The sequence below is a fragment of the Elephas maximus genome, chromosome 1, assembly GCF_024166365.1.
Source record: "Elephas maximus indicus isolate mEleMax1 chromosome 1, mEleMax1 primary haplotype, whole genome shotgun sequence".
NCBI classification, from domain to species: Eukaryota; Metazoa; Chordata; class Mammalia; order Proboscidea; family Elephantidae; genus Elephas; species Elephas maximus.
Window position 1 is genome coordinate 191,909,309 of NC_064819.1, and position 19,398 is coordinate 191,928,706.

Consider the following 19,398-nt stretch of genomic DNA (forward strand, 5'->3'; position numbering starts at 1 on the left):
GCTGACCTTTTGGTTAGCAGCCTTAGCTCTTAACCACTACACCACCAGGGTTTCCACTTAATAGTATAAGTTCCTAAAATACAAAATTGAATTAAAAAATCAAATTGCAAAAGGTTCACACCCTAGAATACTATTTATTTGAAATCTAAAAACCACATTTTGACAATATCCATTCTCTCCGTAAGCACATATCCATTACTAATATGGAGGGCGTTGGCAGTTCATTAGTAGAATCCTTGCCTCCCACGTGGGAGACTCCGATTGTTGGCCAATGCACCTCATGCACAGCCACCACCCATCTGCCAGTGGAGGCTTGTGTGTTGCTATGATATTGAAGAGATTTCAGAGGAGCTTCTACAATGGACTGGGAAGAAAATCCTGGAGATCTGCTTCGAAAAAACACCCAATGAAATCCTTACGAATCATAGCAATCTAATCTGCAACTGACCATGGAAATGGTGCAGAACTGAGCAGAGCTTCCCTGTGTTGTGCAGGGTGTCTCCATGAGTCAGAGGTGACTTGACAGCATCTAACAACAACAATTACTAATATTAAAGCCGTTATGAGAAGAATAGGAAACTCTGGTGGCGTAGTGGTTAAGTGCTATGGCTGCTAACCAAAGGGTCAGCAGTTCGAATCCACCAGGTGCTCCTTGGAAACTCTATGGGGAAGTTCTCTGTCCTGTAGGATACTATGAGTCAGAATCGAGTCGATGGCACTGGGTTTTTTTTTTTTTTTTTTTGGTATGTAAAGAATACACTCCAATTTTAGGATAATAGTAACCTTTATTGGTGAAAATAAGGAGGAAAATGGAAGGGATGGTAGTTGTTGTTAGGTGCTCTTGAGTTGGTTCCAACTCTTAGAGACCCTATGTACAACAAAACGAAACACTGCCCACTCCTGCACCATCCTCATAATCATTGTTACGCTTCACCCCATTGTTGCAGCCACTGTGTCAATCCATCTTGTTGAGGGTCTTCCACTTTTTCACTGACCCTCTGCTTTACAAGCTTAATGCCCTTCTCCAGGAACTGGCCCCTCCTGGTAACATGTCCAAAGTATGTGAGACCAAGTCTTGCTCTCATTGCTTATGAGGAGCATTCTGGCTATACTTCTTCCAAGACAGGTTTCTTCATTCTTTTGGCAGTCCATGGTGTATTCAATATTCTTCATCAACACCATAATTCAAAGGCGTCAATTCTTCTTCGGTCTTCCTTATTCATTGTCCAGCTTTCACATGCATATGAGGCAGTTGAAAACACCATGGCTCGGGTCAGGCACACCTTAGTCTTCAAGGTGACATGTTTGTTTTTTAACACTTTAAAGAGATCTTTTGCAGCAGATTTGCCCAATGCAATGGGTCATTTGATTTCTTGACTGCTGCTTGTTTCCATGGGTGTTGATTGTGGATCCAAGTAAAATGAAACGCTTGACAACTTCAGTCTTTTCTCCATTTATCATGATGTTGCTCATTGATCCAGTTGTGAGGATTTTTGTTCTCTTTATGTTAAGGTGTAATCCATACTGAAGGCTGTGGTCTTTGATCTTCATCAATAAATGCTTCAAGTCTTCTTCATTTTCAGTAAGCAACCTTGTGTCATCTGTGTATCACAGGTTCTTAATGAGTCTTCTTCCAATCCTGATTCCATGTCCTTCTTCATATAGTACAACTTCTCTGATTAATTTTTTGCTCAGCATTCAGATTGAATAAGTATGGTGAAAGGATACAATCCCTACACACACCTTTCCTGATTTTAAACCAAGCAGTATTCCCTTGTTCTGTTCAAAGACTGCCTCTTGGTCTGTGTGCAGGTTCCACATGAAGAAAATTAAGTCTTCAGGGATTCCCCTTCTTCAGAATTTTATCCATAATTTGTTATGATCCACACAGTTGAATGCATAGTCAATAAAACACAGGTAAACATCTTTCTGGTATTCTCTGCTTTTAGACAAGATCCATCTGACATGAGCAATGATATTCCTTGTATTATATATCTGTAATAATTTGTTTAAAAATATCAGCAAGAAGATCTGAAGCAATTTTCGTAAAATATTAACATCCTTTTAACTGAATTGTGGGTATATAAAAAACCCCGTTGCCGTCAAGTCAATTCCAACTCATAGCAACCATCTAGGACAGAGTAGAACCACCCCGTAGGGTTTCCAGGGAGCTGCTGGTGGATTCAAACTGCCAAACTTTTTTTTCTCAGCCAAATGCTTAACCACTGCACTACCAGGGCGTGGAGGTTTGTTATATTATTTTCAATGTTTTGTGTACATTAAAATACTTTATACTTTAGAAATATAGACTTAATCTTAGTTTCATTGTAAGAGAGGTGGCAATGTTTTGACAGTGTAAATGAGATATGACTTGATATTTTCCAATAAAATATTTATTAGTCTTTTAGTTTGTGGTCCTTTATTTCTATTTATTATATATAACCATGGTATGTGGTCCAGCATCTCAGGACCTGGCCAATAACTTTTCTCTTTAATGTTTTGGCCAATCAGGATTGCAGCCTTGAATGATTTTTATCTCGTATCTAATTTAATTGCACCATTAGAGCCACAAATAAAACAGGGAAACCATGATGATGCAATTACTTTTTTCAGCTGATGGTTTTAACCACTTAGAGGGAGACAAGTTGAATCAACCTCTCAAATATTCCATCTGGTGCTTCAGAAACTAATCATTAAGAGTTAATTTCACCAATCATGGGATATGTCTGTCATCACAGATAATGTCCCAGAGTTTCTACCTAAAACATAAAATAGAAGAGAGTTTTTATCACAAATATGATGAGGCTAAAGCAATAATAATTTTATGGCAGAAAACTACAAGTTAGGTGATATCTGGCAAGTCTGATACTTTGTTATCCTGTTAGGTTCTCTCTCCTGGGCAGTACACAATTTTCAATTATACTCAAACTGAGCAATTGTCAATTATATCACCTCAACTAGCTGTCGCAACTGGGACAAAGTTAGTGCAGATCTTTTCACTCTTAAATGTGTATGATGAATCATTTTAAAAACAGCGAACAATAGGGTTTATTGATTTAAAAAATCATTCATAGGCCAAATTACAAGGGGATGAACAATTTTCATCACTATTTAGGCAACTTGGCAAAATCCAGTTGGGCTTAGATAAATGTTAGCTACTAAAATGAACAAGGCTCAAAAAATAATCTTAGAAAATAAAAGAGTGAAGAAGGGAAGTAGGAGAAAGTTAAATGAATATACTAGACAAAACCCTGCCTTTGGACAGTGAGACAAACACAGCAATTACAATCTGGGGCATTAGTGTGGACTTCTGTAGTATTAAAGGAGGTTTATCACTAGAGGTGATAATTCTCTGTTGTAAATCTTTAATGAAGTAGAGTACAATGTGGACTAATTGGTTTGTACTGAGATAAACAATAAAATGAAAGTCATGCAAGTAAATCCAAAGCTATGGAATAAATATTATGTTCTTTCTGGGCATAGTCCTCTGGATCACTCTAGGAGAAGGGTGATAAGAAAGGAGAACAAAATCATTATCAATAAATACTGTGAAAAAAACAACTAAAAAATACAGAAAACTCTTTATAACTATGTGGTATACTACATCATTATTGTTTGAATGAAACCAAATAAAGTGATGCTTATTTGTTTTGTAAAATGTCACCCATCTATCTATGATAGCATTAAATATATCAAAAAAGAAAACTTAGCCTAGGAAAGAATACATTGCATTAAAGAAACAAGTATAGGTTACAAGTTCAATTAGGTGGAAGAGTATCTTACATAGGTAAATGTGGAAAGTATATTTTTTTTACTATGCCAAGGAGATACAAATTTTGGAATTACTGTTTTATTTGAGGAATGCTGATGATTTAGGATGACCATTTTAACAAAATTGTAACATGTAGTGAGAACTCAAGTGTTGGATACTTTTAAACATTCTAGTCTTCAATCATTATACAAATCATGTGAGTAAACCAAAAAAACCAAACCCGTTGTGGTCGAGTCTATTCCGGTAAGCTACTATTATCCCTCTTTTACAGTGTAGGAAGCTGAAATATGGTGAGACTGAGTGACTTCAACAAATTCAGAGAGCTCATAGGGAATAGAGCAGGACTTTAGGTCCCAAGGTCTTATACTTTATATGCCGTGTATTTGCATGTGACTCATTACTTACCTATCGTTTCAGAAAGTTATTAATTTTGATGACTAAAACAAATTTTTCGGCTTGATCTTTCTTAATCAAACTAAGTATCACTTACATTTACATGTATACGTTAAGTGTAAGTAAGTAACTTTTAGTGACATAGCAATGATTGGGAGGATGTGCAGGACCTGGCAGCGTTTGGTTCTGTTGTACCTGGGGTGCTATGATTTGGAACCCACTCGATGGCACCTAACAACAACTATTAGTGATATCTAAATTAATCTGGATGAAGACTCCAAATTCTTATAGTATTAAAGTATGACAATATCATGTATAAGCAACCCTAGTGGCACAAGGGTTAAACAGCTGCTAACGGAAAGTTGGCAGTTCAAACCCACTCAGGGGCTCTGCAGGAGAAAGATCTAGTGATCTGCTCCCAGAAACATTACAGCCTAGAAAAGCCTATGGGGGGAGTTCTACTTTGTCATAAGAGCTTTTCGTAAGTTGGAATTCACTTGAGGGCATCCAAAAACAATGTTATTATATATGTCTTATGGATGCACATAAAATTTTCAGCATTTAATGAACTTAAAATGTAATTTCAGTCGTGATGTAGAAAAGTTGTGGCATTGCCATTCTTTAATGCCACTTCAGGAAACATGCCTGCCAATGACAAACTTTCAGTAATTTTGAATTTTTTTTTTTTTTAATGCAGTGTCTTTCATTAACTCTTACCTATATTATACCTATCTAACTACTTTGTCTTTTAGGGACTAGTGTGTACTTCACTCTGCATTATAAGGTGGGGAATGTGTGGTACTACAAACAAAGGGTATGATAAAACACTTCCATCAGTCTTTCTTATTATAGTCACTTGAACCAAGCAATCTGAACCTGTAGGCATGTTGTGTTCTCACACTTTTACCTGTAAAGTAGGATCCAGCACTTCATTACATTTCTAAAATTAAAATACAAATCCGTAAAACAGTCAAAAAATGTAGACTTTAGTTTTTTTAAAACATTGTCAATTTATATTTCACTGTACTAAGGAAAACTTAAGTTGTCTCATTAAATCTCAGCATCCTGACCCTATTTCCAATCCCTACCCCTCACCCTATTCAGCCTCTCAAACCTCTTCTTTTGTCTTGTACCATTTGACTTTTGCCTTCACTTTATACTCCATTGAGCAATACACATATTCAGCAGTTAGCTGAACCCATCACCCTTAGAAAACAACTGATTATTACACAGGCTTATCATGTTTTTCTCCTGCTCCTCACACCACCTGAGACTGATTATACCAAAACACACACACACACATTGCCATTGAGTCTATTCAGACTCATGGCATCCCCATTTGCTACAGAGTAGAACTACTCCGTAGGATTTTCTGGTCTGTAATCTTTAATGAAAGCAGATCTCCAGGCCTTTATTCCACAGCATCACTGGAAAAGTTCAAAGCACTAACCTTTAGGTTAGCAGTTGAGCACAAACCTTTTCCATCACCAAGGGACCTTGACTGATAATACAAAAAAAAAAAAAAAAACACCACTGTCTAGTCAATTTTGACTCATGGTGACCCCATGTTTGCAGAGCAGAACTGCACTCCACAGGGTTTTCAAGATTGTGACCTTTTGGCAGCTGGTTGCTAGGCTTTCCTTCCTAGGAGACTCTGGGTTGGTTCAAGCCACCAACCTTTCAGTTAGTAGTCAAGTGCTTACCATTTGTGCTACTCATGGACTCTTTGACTGATAATAGTATTCCTAATAGTCTTATATTAAAAATCAGGTCTCAGAGGTGAGGACGGGTTTTACATCTGAAAAAAAATAAAATAAAATTTTCTCCACATTGCTGCTCAGTCATTCATTGATACATAAAATAGTTTCTGAATACCTACTTTACACAAAGTACTAAGTTAGGAGCTGCAAAGAGTATAAACATGAATAAAAAATAGTCCATTTTCTCAAGGAGCTTATCGTTTTACATTACAGAAACTATGCAGATAATTAGATGTAAAACATTTGGAATGAAATTAAGATGAGCAAAGTCTTGCTAGAACACTAAGTAAGGCTCAGCCAATTCTGATCGGGTAACACTCAAGGGGTAATATTTGAGCTGTGCACAGAGGTGGGACATAGCTTTCCATATACATGGAATACCAAGTAATTTGATGTCTCTGGAATTCAGGGTAACTGGAGAGATGAACTGAAATATGTGGGTGAAAAGATAACATGGTACAATATCATGGAGCCCCTTGAATCATAAAATGAAGAATTTAGAATTCACCACATAAAGGCTTGGAACCATTGGTGTTTATTCAGTAGGGAATAGTATCCTCTTTTCTCATTTTTTTTTTTTTAATTTAGATCTGCTGTTTCTGTTATTTACAGTGCCCCCTCACCATAGCCTCTCTAAATACCTGAACTTTTACCTGGTTAAATCCTTTAAGGCACCTTATTTCACCTCTTCTGGACCACTTTTCTCAGGATTGGCAATGCTTCCTTTCATCTTCTTTCCTTGTGCTCAGACCATATATATCCATAATTCCTGTATAATCATCTCTTTTATTATCTATCTCCATGACTTGACATTAGGCAGACTTTCTCACTGTTCTTTGTATCCTCAGTGCCTCCTAGCATGTCGCCTTCCAGATGCTTCATAAATTCCAGTCACTAAATGATCAGAGCTATGTCTTGGAAGGATAATTTGTCATCAGTGTAGAGGCTGCACTGAACAGACAACAGAATGAAATTAGAGATAATAAGTGATGGCCTCTGTAATGGGAGATCATGAGAGGATAAAGTAAGGTGAACAGAGAAATGAAAAGGAGGCACCAAGGAGAGAAAATCAACTTAAGAGCTGATTAGATGGGACAGAGAGATGAGGACTGAGATAAAGATGACTTTAGGTTACTTGGAGAAAATTTTGTACATCAACCTATATCGAGATGGTTTTGCCAAAGGAAGACATGAGTTCTCTTTTTGATGGGTTGTGTTTGATATACCTATTGGAGCATCCATTCTTTTTTTTTTTTTAATGTCTAGAAGACAGTCATTTACCATTAAAACAGAAATGCAGGCTGTTTCTTTGGTCTAAAACCCTTAAAATGATTTTTAGGCAAGTTTGAGCTGTATACTGCAAGAGGCCATTACAATGAGAAAAAATCAAGAGAGAGAAGAAATGTGCATTTAATCCTGTTTCCTAGAAAGAGACAATATGTAATATCCTCCACTCATCTTGTGATTTGGATGTCCAAAAGTTTAACTCTATTTAAATCTTACTCAGCTGATTGAAAATTAATTATGTGTTATTTCTCTCTTGCTTCTCTACAGTATGCTGTCTGGCTAGTCCTCTGGGTTACGTGGAATGTGTTTGTTATCTGCTTCTATTTGGAGGCTGGGGACCTCTCAAAGGTAATTTACCATCTGATTTGCCTGAGTCATCAGCAGTGTGTCATCAAGCCTCTTCCTAATGCAGAGTCTCACCCTCTTGTCGCTAAGGGGCACCTCACACAATGGCAAAACGAAATGCGTCCTGAGGGTGTATCTCTGTTCTTCTACCATCCAAGATATGTTTGGTGTGTCACAAAAACAGGCTTTTATTTTTACAAGCAAAACTGGTGTGAAATATTGATGGTCGTAATGATCATGCAGTGTGCTTTTAAAACATAGATGGATTAGAAATATTCAAAGCCGAATAGGAATTTTTTTCAGAGATGAAATCTTACAGAGGATTTTCGAAACCACTTAGCTTGCTTACTACACCGCTAGACGTTTTCCTGATTGGACCCAAAGAGCAGTGCAATGTTTGCACAGCAATGAATTTTACTTGAACAAAATTGTTCCTAGAGAGATACGATTTACTACAGAAGTGAAAAAATAAATATTTTATTCAAAAATAATCTAGGAAAGACTTTGAATGGTTGCTATTTTGTTTCAGTTTGTTTGTTCTGTGCTGTGTGTTAAGGAGCCCTGGTGGCACAGTGGTTAAGTGCTCAGCTGCTAACCAAAAGGTCAGTGGTTCGAACCCACCAGCCGCTCCAAGGGAGAAAAATGTGACAGTCTGCTTCTGTAAAGATTTACAGACTTGAAAACCCTATGGGGCAGTTCTACTCTGTCCTACAGAGTCACTGTGTCAGCATTGACTCGATGGCAGTGGGTTCGTTATTTTTTTGGTGCCAAGTGTTCGAATTTTTTTATTTGCTTTTATATTTTTAACATTAGTGCCTTTATTGTTGAAATAATATAGCTTTTAGAGTGCTAAACTTGCATCCCTATTTTATTGGAATGCAGCTAACAACAATTAAGTCAAATCGGCAATCCATTCAAGGTGGCATTCTAGTTTGAGAAACTTGAAAGGTTTGCAAACTTGTACATTTTCCTGTTGACTTTAAAAGACAGACACATTGTGAAATGCTCTTTTACCTAGCCCTTATTAGAGAAGAAGAGCCCTGCAAAGATATTGATGTTTTTAAAACTCAGAGATTGTCACTTGCTTAAAGAGGCTAAAAGTGCTAAAAAAAAAAAAAAAAAAAAAATCCTCGGGAACTATCTTTGTGGAGCTATGTATTTTTTGGGGGGAAGAGGAGATGCAGGGCGGTAATACACATTTACAACCCAGCATACCATAGTTTCAGAGAGCACTCAGAACATTTTCTTTGATGTTCATTTATTATTTTACTGGAAAATGTGGCTTTACATCAAGCAGAAATAATCTTGATTTTTGTTTGTTTAATGTCCAAGTATGAAGAACAAACTAAGAGGGTGACATGATGGTGTGCGATAGCGCCAAGGCCTCTGGGAATTGATGAGATTTTGCACAAATCCTGGCTGGGACCCTCTGCCAGATCTGCCCTGGTGGATGGCATTCCTGTGATTCTTGCGGGGCGTCACCCTTTCTCTCACTCCTGGTGGCAGCCAGTCTTTCAGAAAGGTGCCGTGACCAGTGAAAATAATTGGTTTGGGTGGCTCTAAGAGGGACACAGACAGGATTGCTGCTTAAAACTCACATCTGCCTCCATGTGAAAAAAAAACTTACACGGCCTCCCAAGGACTTGAATTCCTGACCCAGTTGATACATCTCTGCTAGCCTGTAATCCACTTGCTTAAGAAAAATTCCACAGTAGATTGACATTTAATAGATATTTTCAATTTTTTAAAAAAAATCACCTAAAATTTTTGTAAGGCAGATAGCCGGCTGTGTTGGCTGGGTTAAATAACCTATCAGATCAGAGAGTTTAATATTTTTAGAGAGAGATTTGAATCAAGCTGGCTACACGAATATTCTGTAACCATGCACACTGCTCCTCAGGATGACTGCAAGAACAGAATATAAAGCCTGTGGTCTCATGACCTCGGGCTAGGAAACCATAGTGAGGGCAGATCTTAAAACATTATCGTGTAAGAGAGTTGAGACCCAAAGGACTAAGAATTCTTCCAAAGCACACAGGCAGGGAATGACTATACTTTGGCAATGAAATGGTTAATATTATTTCCTTTTCTTTTCATTTTATAAACCAAGGCAAGGCTCTGCAGAGCACATGAAAATTTAATCATTTCCTTTTAACAAATAATCTAAAGGAAAACCATAAAGGGCAAAGTTATAAAGTTATATGACTGGGTTTTTCCTCCCTTTTCTACTCAGAAGAATTTAAGCAAGTTGTATTTATACCATTTAATTTTTTAGCTGTTGCAAGTGCCTCACATTCTACAGGGCCAGAAGGAAGAAATGGTGAATGAAAAATGTACATATATGAAAACTCAAAAATGGGACTCCTGGAACTGCTGATAATACTTAGATGACAGACTATAAGCCATTGTTTTTCCCACCCCAGCAAAAACCTGAAATACTTTGAGTGTGTCTACCATGTGAATGGGTCAGTGTGTTTGTGGCTGAGGGCGAAGCATGGGAAATAGCATCGGGGAGGAGATTCAGTGATGTTTATATATGTAACAGAGGTTTGTTTATTTCTATATTTTTAAATAAGTTATTGCTCCATGCTGAATACTGGCAAGAAGTGATACTATGAGGGCAAGCAACATTAATATAAATTTAGTAAACTCTTTCTAGTTTTGAACTTTGTGTTGGCAATTTCCAGTGTCTTTTCTGCTTTCTCTATGAAACTATCTGCCTTATGCTGAGAAGCAACACAAGTGGGTTAGCATCCTTAACCAACCCAGCAGCGTCTACATTCAGTAATGAAATGACATAATTACAAGAATATGATACCGAGGATTAACCTGTTTCAACCTCAGTTTTCTTTTGTACCCATTACGTAAATCCAACATCATTATTAAAATTTCAATTAATGTATTTTAATTACTATCCCTCTTAGATTTAGGTAGCTATAAAACCAATCAACTAGAGAAACTGCTTTTTAAAATTTTTATCTCAGTTAAATTAATAAAATATAAAATTAAACAATATATAGTATGATAGCAACAAATAAACACATAATAATTATTTCCACATTGTTTATATTAGTGGTCTAAATATGTGTTGTAACTAAATATCCCAAAGCATACTACGGTGTTGCTTCCTGAATTGATATTTTAGTAGAGGTCCAGTTAATCTATTAATTTTGTAATCTAAAGTGTCTTCTAACTCTGTAGACAATTGCCTTTGAGCATTAAATCTGACATAGGCTATTGGATTAATACTTTTGAGAATGCTTCATGTAAATAGTCTTACTGTTTTGTTGTGTTATTCTGGGAAGTTGTGATTCTCTTGATAATATATCAAATAGAAGTAGAAACTAATCTCAACCATCAACTGAATTGAGTTATATTGACAGTACAGCAGATGTGCTATTTGTTCTCTACTAATTTTTAACTTTGTAGTACATAGCAGTTAGAAGGAAAATAAGTATAATATGGTACTTGGCCTATTAGGTTCATCACCTGGGAAAAATGAAATTTACATAATATTTTTTTTCCTTTTTAAATTGTGCTTTAAGTGAAAGTTTACAGTTCAAGTTAGTTTCTCATACAAAAATTTACACACAAATTGTTATGTGGTCCTAGTTGCTCTCCCTATAATGTGATGGCACGCTCCTCCTTTCCACCCTTTATTTCCCCTGTCCCTTCAACCAGCTCCTGTCCCCCTCTGCCTTCTCATCTCATCTCCAGACAGGAGCTGCCCATTCAGCTTTGTGTATCTAAGACGCACACTCCTCACCAGTATCATTTTTTATGTCTTATAGTCCAGTCTAATCTTTGTCTGAAAGGTTGGCTTCAGGAACGATCTTAGTTTTGGGCTAACAGAGTCTGGGGCTATGACTTCTGTGGTCCCTCCAGTCTCAGTCAGACCATTAAGTCTGGTCTTTTTACTAGAATTTGAGCTCTGCACCCCGCTTTTTTTCCTGTGTCAAGACCTCTTTCTTGAGTTCACTGTCAGGGCCGTCATTGGTGGTAGCTAGGCACTATCTAGTTCTTCTGGTCTCAGGCTGATGGGGTCTCTGGTTTACGTGGCCCGTTCTGTCTTTTGGGCTCATATTTTCCTTGTGTCTTTGGTGTTCGTTCTCCTTTGCTCCAGGTTGGTTGGAACCAATTGAGGCATCTTAGACGGCTGCTTGCTACCTTTTAAGACTCTAGCTGCCACTCACCAAAGTGGGATGCAGAACATTTTCTTAATAAACTTTGTTATGCTTATTGACCAAGATGTCCCCTGAAACCATGGACCCTAGACCCTCTCCCTTGCTACTCTGTCCCTCAAAGTATTTAGTTGTGTTCAGGAAATTTCTTAGTTTTTGGTTTAGTCCAGTTGTGCTGAATTCCCCTGTATTGTGTGTTGTCCTTCCCTTCACCTAAGATAATTCTTGTCTACTTTCTAGATAATGAATACCCCTCTCTGTTCCTCCCCACCCTTGTAACCATCAAAGAATGTTTTCTTCTGTGTTTAAACCTTTTCTTGAGTTCTTATAATAGTGTTCTCATACAATATTTGTCCTTTTGCCACTGACTGATTTCACTCAACATAATGCCTTCCAGATTCATCCATGTTATAAGATGTTTCAAGGATTCATCATTGTTCTTTATCATTGGCGTAGTATTCCATCGTGTGACTATACCATAATTTGTTTATCCATTCATCCATTGATGGACACCTAGGTTGTTTCCATCTTTTTGCTATTGTAAACAGTGCTGCAGTGGACATGAGTGTGCATATATCTGTTTGTGTAAAGGCTCTTATTTCTCTAAGATATATTCCAAGGGGTGGGATTGCTGGAACCTATGGTAGTTCTATTTCTAGCTTTTTAAGGAAGCGCCAAATCGATTTTCAAAGTGGTTGTACCATTTTACATTCCCATAAGCATTGTGTAAGTGTTTCAGTCTCTCTATAAGCTCTCCAACATTTATTATTTTGTGTTTTTTGGATTAATGCTGGACTTGTTGGGGTGAGATGGTATCTCATTGTAGTTTTGACTTGCATTTCTCTAATGGCTAATGATCCTGAGCATTTCCTTATGTATCTGTTAGCAGCCTGAATGTCTTCTTTGGTGAAGTGTCTGTTCATATCCTTTCCCATTTTTTAATTGAGTTATTTACCTTTTTGTTGTTGAGGTTTTGCAGTATCTTGTAGGTTTTAGAGATTAGACTCTGATCGGATTTGTTATAGCCAAAACTTATTTCCCAGTCTGTAGGTTGTCTTTTTATTCTTTTGGTGAAGTCTTTTGATGAACATAAGTGTTTGATTTTTAGGAGCTCCCAGTTATTTAGTTTCTCTTCTGGTGTTTGTGCATTCTTAGTAATGTTTTATATTCTGTTTATGCCACATATTGGGACTCCTAGAGTGGTCTCTATTTTTTCTTCCATGATCTTTATCATTTTAGATATTATATTTAGGTCTTTGATCCATTTTCAGTTAGGTTTTGTGCATGGTGTGAGTTATGGGTCTCGTTTCATTTATTTAAGATGGATATCCAGTTATGCCAGCACCATTTGTTAAAGAGACTGTCTTTTCCCCAATTAATGGACTTTGGGCCTTTGTCAAATATCACCTGCTCATAGGAGGGTGAATTTATGTTTAGATTCTCAATTCTGTTTCATTGATCTGTATATCTGTTGTTGTACCAGTACCAGGCTGTTTTGACTACTGTGGCAGTATAATATGTTCTAAAATCAGGTAGTGTGAGGCCTCCCACTTTGTTCTTCTTCTTCAGTAATGCTTTACTTATCTGGGGCCTCTTCTCCTTCCATATGAAGTTGGTGGTTTGTCCATCTCATTAAAAAAATGCCTTTGGAATTTGCATCAGAATTGCATTGTATCTATAGGTTGCTTTGGGTAGAATAGACATTTTCACAATGTTGAGCCTTCCTATCCAAGAGCAAGGTATGTTTTTCCACTTGTATAGGTTTCTCTTGGTTTCTTAGGGTAGTGTCTTGTAGTTTTCTTTGTATAGGTCTTTTATGTCTCTGGTTAGATTTATTCCTAAGTATTTTATCTTCTTGGGGATGACTATTGTAAATGGTATTGATTTAATGATTTCCTCTTCAAAGTTCTCTTTGTTGGTGTAGAGGAAGTTAACTAATTTTTGTGTGTTTATCTTGTATCCTGATACTCTCCTGAACTCTTCTATTAGTTTCAGTAGTTTTCTTGAGGATTCTTTAGGGTTTTCTGTGTATAAGATCATATCATCTGCAAATAGAGATACTTTTACTTTTTCTTTACCAATTTGTATGCGCTTTATTTCTTTTGCTAGCCTAATTGCTCTGGCTAGGACATCCAGCACAATGTTGAATAACAGAGGTCAGAAAGGGCATCCTTGTCCGGTTCCCATTCTCAAGGGGAATGCTTTCAGACTCTCTCCATTTAGGATGATGTTGGCTATTTAGGCTTTGTATAAATGCCCTTTTTTATGTTGAGGAATTTCCATTTAATTCTTATTTTGCTGAGTGTTTTTATCATGAATGGGTGTTGGACTTTATCAAATGCCTTTTCTTCATCAATTGATAAGATCATGTGGTATTTGTCCTTTGTTTTATTTCTGTGATGGATTGCATTGATTGTTTTTCTAATGCTATAACATCCCTGCATACCTGATATGAATCCCACTTGGTCATGGTGAATTATTTTTTTTGATATGTTCTTGAATTCTTTTGGCTGGAATTTTATTGAGGATTTTTACATCTAAGTTCATGAGGGATATAGGTCTGTAATTTTCTTTTTGGTGGTGTCTTTACCTGGTTTTGGTGTCACGGTTATGCTGGCTTCATAGAATGAGTTTGGGAGTATTCCATAATTTTCTGTGGTCTGAAATACCTTTAGTAGTAGCGGTATTAACTCTTCTCTGAATGTTTGGTAGAATTCTCCAGTGAAACCATCGGGGCTTTATTTTGTTGGGAGTTTTTAAATTACCTTTTTCATTTCTTCTTTTGTTTTAGGTTTATTTTGTTCTACTTCTGTTTGTGTTAGTTTAGGTAGATGGTGTGTTTCCAGAAATTTGTCCATTTCCTCTAGGCTTTCAACTTTGTTAGAGTATAATTTTTCATAGTATTCTGTTACGATTCTTTTAATTTCAGTTGGGCCTCTGGTGATATTGCCCATCTCATTTCTTATTCCAGTTATTTACTTCCTCTCCTATTTTTCTTTTGTCAGTTTGGCCAATGGCTTATCAATTTTGTTGATCTTTTCAAAGAACCAGCATTTGGTCTTGTTAACTCTTTCAATTGTTTTCCTATTCTCTATTTCATTTAATTCTTCCCTAATTTTTTATTATTTGCTTCCTTTTTGTGCCCAAGGGCTTGTTTGTTCTTTTTCTATTTGTTTGAGTTGTTAATGTTTTGATTTTGGCACTTTCTTCTTTTTGGATGTGTGCATTTATTGCTATAAATTGGCCTCTGAGCACTGCTTTTGCTTTGTCCCAAAGGTTCTGGTAGGATGTGTTTTCATTCTCATTTGATTCTGTGAATTTCTTTATTCCATCCTTAATTTCTTCTATAACTCATTCATTTTTGAGCAGGATGTTGTTCAATTTCCATGTGTTTGATTTTTTTTCTTTACTTTTTCTGTTAATGATTTCTACTTTTATGGCTTTATGGTCAGAAAAGACGCTTTGTAATATTCTGATGCTTTGGATTCTGTTAAGGCTTGCTTTATGGCCTAATATGTGGTCTATTCTGGAGAATGTTCCATGTGGGTTGGAAAAGAAAGTATACTTGGCTGCTGTTGGGTAGAGTGCTCTGCATATGTCTATGAGGTCAAGTTGGTTGATTACAGCGTTTAGATCTTCTGTGTCTTTATTGAGCTTATTTCTGGATGTTCTGTCTTTTACCAAAAGTGGTGTGTTGAAGTTTCCTGCTATAATTCTGGAGCTATCTCTTTTCAGTGCTGTTAGAGTTTGTTTTATGTATTTTGACGCTCTGTTACTGGGTGCATAAATATTTATTATTGTTATGTCCTCCTGGTGTATTGACCCTTTAATCATAATATATTGTTCTTCCTTATCCTTTGTGGTGGATTTTACTTTAAAGTTTGTTTTGTCAGGATTTAATACTGCCACTCCTGCTTGTTTTTGATTGTTGTTTGCTTGATATGAATTTTTTTTCCATCCTTTGACTTTTAGTTTGTGTTTTTAAGTCTAAGGTGTGTCTATTGTAGGCAGCGTATAGTCGGATCATGTTTTCTATCCATCCTGCTACTCTCTGTCTCTTTATTGGTGCATTTAGTCCATTTACATTCAGTATATTTCTTGGTCGGTATGTGAGTTTAATGTTGTCATTTTGATGTCTTTTTTTGTGTGTTGTTGACAGTTTCTTTTTTCTACTTAATTTTCTGTGCTGAATTGTTTTTCTTTTCATCTTTTTCATAGTTGTTGAGTTTGTATTTGCTGAACTTTATGTTTTTCTTGTTCTTTATTTTGATGTGTAGGATTGCTAGTTTTCTTTGTGGTTGCTTTAATATTTACCCCTGTTTTTCTAAGTTTAAACCAATCTTTTCTTTCTTGATATCGTCTTGACTTCCTTTCAATATGAAAGATCTATGACTACATTTTTTAATCCCTCTTTTTTGTTTTAATATTGTCATCTTTTACATAATGACCTCTCTGTTTTCCTGTTTTGGCTTTGATTTATTTTTGTGATTTCCCTATCTGGATTGATATCTCGTTGCTCTGTCCTGTGCTCTAGTTTTGGGCTATTATCTGATGTTACTGACTTTCTAACTAGAGGACCCCCCTTAGTATTTCTTGTACTTTTTGTTTGGTTTTTGCAAATTCCCTAAACTTCTGTTTGTCTGGAAATGTCCTAATATTGCCATCATATTTGCGAGACAGGTTTGCTAGATATATAATTCTTAACTAGCAATTTTTTTCTTCAAAGCTTTATATATTGTTATCCCATTGCCTTCTTGCCTGCATGGTTTCTGCTGAGTGGTCCAAGCTTAGTCTTACTGACTATCCTTTGGGTGACTTTTCATTTATCCCTAGCCGCTCTTAAAATTCTCTTTATCTTTGGTTTTGACAAATTTGATTATAATATGTCTTGGTGACTTTCTTTTGGATCTACCTTGTGTGGGCTTCAATGAGCATCTTGGATAGATATCTTCTCATCATTCACAATATCAGGGAAATTTTCTGCCAACAAATCTCCAACAATTCTCTCTGTTTTTTCTGTTATCCCCCCGTTCTGGTACTCCAGTCACTCGTAGGTTATTCCTCTTGATAGAGTCTCACGTAATTCTTAGGGTTTCTTCATTTTCTTTTTTTTAATTCTTTTATCTGCATTTTCCTCAAATATGTTGGTGCCAAGTGGTTTATCTTCAGTCTCACTAATTCTGACTTCCATTGCCTCAGTTCTGCTCTTATGACTTTCTATTGATTTGTCTAGTTCTGAAATTCTATTGTTAATCTTCTGAATTTCTGTTTGATGCTTCTATATGGATTCTTGCAGCCTATTGAATCTGGCATTAGGCTCTTGTCTAATCTGCTTAAGTTTCTCTAATGTTTTGTCTGTGTGGTGCTGGGCTTGTTCTGCACTTTGTCTGACCTACTTCCTGATTTCTTGAAGAGTTCTATATATTAATCTTTTGTATTCTACCTCTGGTAATTCCAGGAATTATCTTCCTCTTAAAAGATTTCTTAAATCTTTGTTTTGGGAGCTTGCTGATGCTATCATGGTTTGCCTTTTTATGTGATTCGATATTAATTGTTGTCTCCAAGCCATCGATAAGTTATATTTATTTTATGTTTGCTTATTGTGTCCTAGCTTCTTGTTTTGTTTTGTTTTGATGTGCCAAAAATAGGCTGCTCTTGTGAGCTATTTTGATTATTGGTGCCTTTGAAGCTCTAACGTCCTGTCAGCAGGTGGTTAGATCTGTTACCAGGTATGTAAGCCCAGGAGTCCATTTATGTTTCTTGTATGGATTCAGCTCAGGTGTCCAGGTAGTTGGTCACCAAGTATGTGGTGCAGGTCCTCACCTACAGTCCTAGACGGGCTGAGGTGATTGGTGTAGGCTGCAGTAGGGGGTCATGCACTGAGCAAGGCAAGGGCTGACAGCTGCCCATGAGTGTCTGAGAGGAAAGAGTGTCCCTGTTCCCTACATTGCATAGGTGACTAGGTTTTGCAGCTGGACTATGGGCAATGCTATTGTCTCTGAGGACTGGCAGGCACCAGGACCCCTGTCGGGGTGGCTAGGTGGTGTGGGTGGGGCCACCAGTTCTCAGGCCCCCGATGTAGGTAGGTGAGGACCCTGCATAATAGGTAGAGTGGTGTCAAATATCACAAACCTGCCACTCCACCATATAGTTGATACAGTTGAAGTTAGGTTTCAGGTATATTCCCTGTTGTATTATGCTAATGAGGACCTCCATTGTTGAAATGGACCCATACAGGGTTGAAAGGCATTCAAAGTCCATAGACCCCTTATACTTGTGCCTAAGCTAAGAAGCTGTGCATGCCCTGAGTTCTTGGTTTAGGGGAGCTGGCAGATTATTTTTTCCTGTTTGTTGGTTCGTTCCCTTTCCAAGGCCAAGAGAATTGTTCGGGGTGCGTGATGGGTCCTACTTCTACCCCAGGAGATGCAGCAATTTCTGAAGCCAGCCCGGAATCTGGTGTAGAGCAGGGAGGGGGCAGTTAAATGGGTGAGAGGTTTTTCCCAAAGGGGTATTTTTTGATCCACATGGTAGGTTAAACAGATGTACTTACCTTCTGCTGATCGAGCATCACTTTTCACTGGTTCTGGAGTAGACTCTTGAGTAGACTCTCTGCCACTCAGTCTCTCCCAATGTGGAAAGCGCATCCCGAGGGCCACTGTTTGCCTCACCATGCAGGCCAGCCAATCAGACCTGCAGTTGCCTGTTCCTGCTGGGTCAGGTCTGGCAACTCCTCACTGCTTCTGAACCATCTCTCCCCCTCTGCTGCTCAATCTGATTCCTCAACTTTGCCTTTGATGTTCAGGGCTCTGAGATTGCCATATATAATCGATTCATTTTTTTTTTTTTTTTTTTTTTTTTGGTTTTTGTTGTAAGAGGGACCACAGGAAGCATCTGATTACTCCGCCGTCTTGGCCCTACTCCTACATAATAATTTTTGGATGGTGAAGCATAGCGAAAAACTTGGTGGTCTTATGGCTATCTGTCAAAACTTATATTTAGAAGTGACACAATTGTAAATTTCTCTTATGCTGAAAATTTTTCTAATACTTTATATGACTGTCTAAAGATATCAATTTCTCAACTTTTTGAGAAAGCTTATTTATAATTTATGGAGCACCCTTAGTGAATGAGATGCCTACCTTGGAAAATAAAACAAGAAACTTGTAGAACATGAAGGAGTAACCAAGGGATTATTTTACAGTTAAAATAATTCAATTTGTTTTTATTTAACCCTTTGAGACTAGGGATGCAAGCTCATATCGCTCAGGTTTCATTATATCACCAAAAATATATCTAGTTAAACATAGTTCAAAGCAATTAACAATATCTGGTGATGTGCATGTATTCTGAATGAATACACTTAAAAGCAAGTCCTGGGAAGCTATCTCATTTTAATAATTTTGATACTGGTTCTGAGATTCAGATGTAAATTGTCATTTAAAAATTTTGTTACATAAAAGAAAAAAAAGTAAGAAATGGCCTATTTAAGCTTCGGGGAATACAGTTGCACTCTTGTGAACGTAAGAGACAGGAAAAAGATAAAATCTGTCATACGCTCTAGGAAAAAGGAACAAATTCTTAAAGCCAGACACAAGCGATAGGTGGAATAATGTACTTTCACACCAATCCCAGTTTAATTCCTTCTATAACAAAATGAATT

At 37.1% G+C, this 19,398-nt stretch overlaps 1 protein-coding gene across 2 annotated transcripts in view; it reads left to right on the plus strand.

The window, feature by feature from the left end:
• NKAIN2 (sodium/potassium transporting ATPase interacting 2) overlaps nucleotides 1–19,398 on the plus strand; it is a 1,431,299-nt gene that overhangs the window by 836,113 nt on the left and 575,788 nt on the right. For both annotated transcript variants that reach the window (XM_049900233.1, XM_049900224.1), the window contains exon 3: nucleotides 7,480–7,560. In XM_049900233.1, coding sequence (XP_049756190.1) covers nucleotides 7,480–7,560 — 81 coding nt within the window. The remainder of the gene's footprint in view (nucleotides 1–7,479; nucleotides 7,561–19,398) is intronic.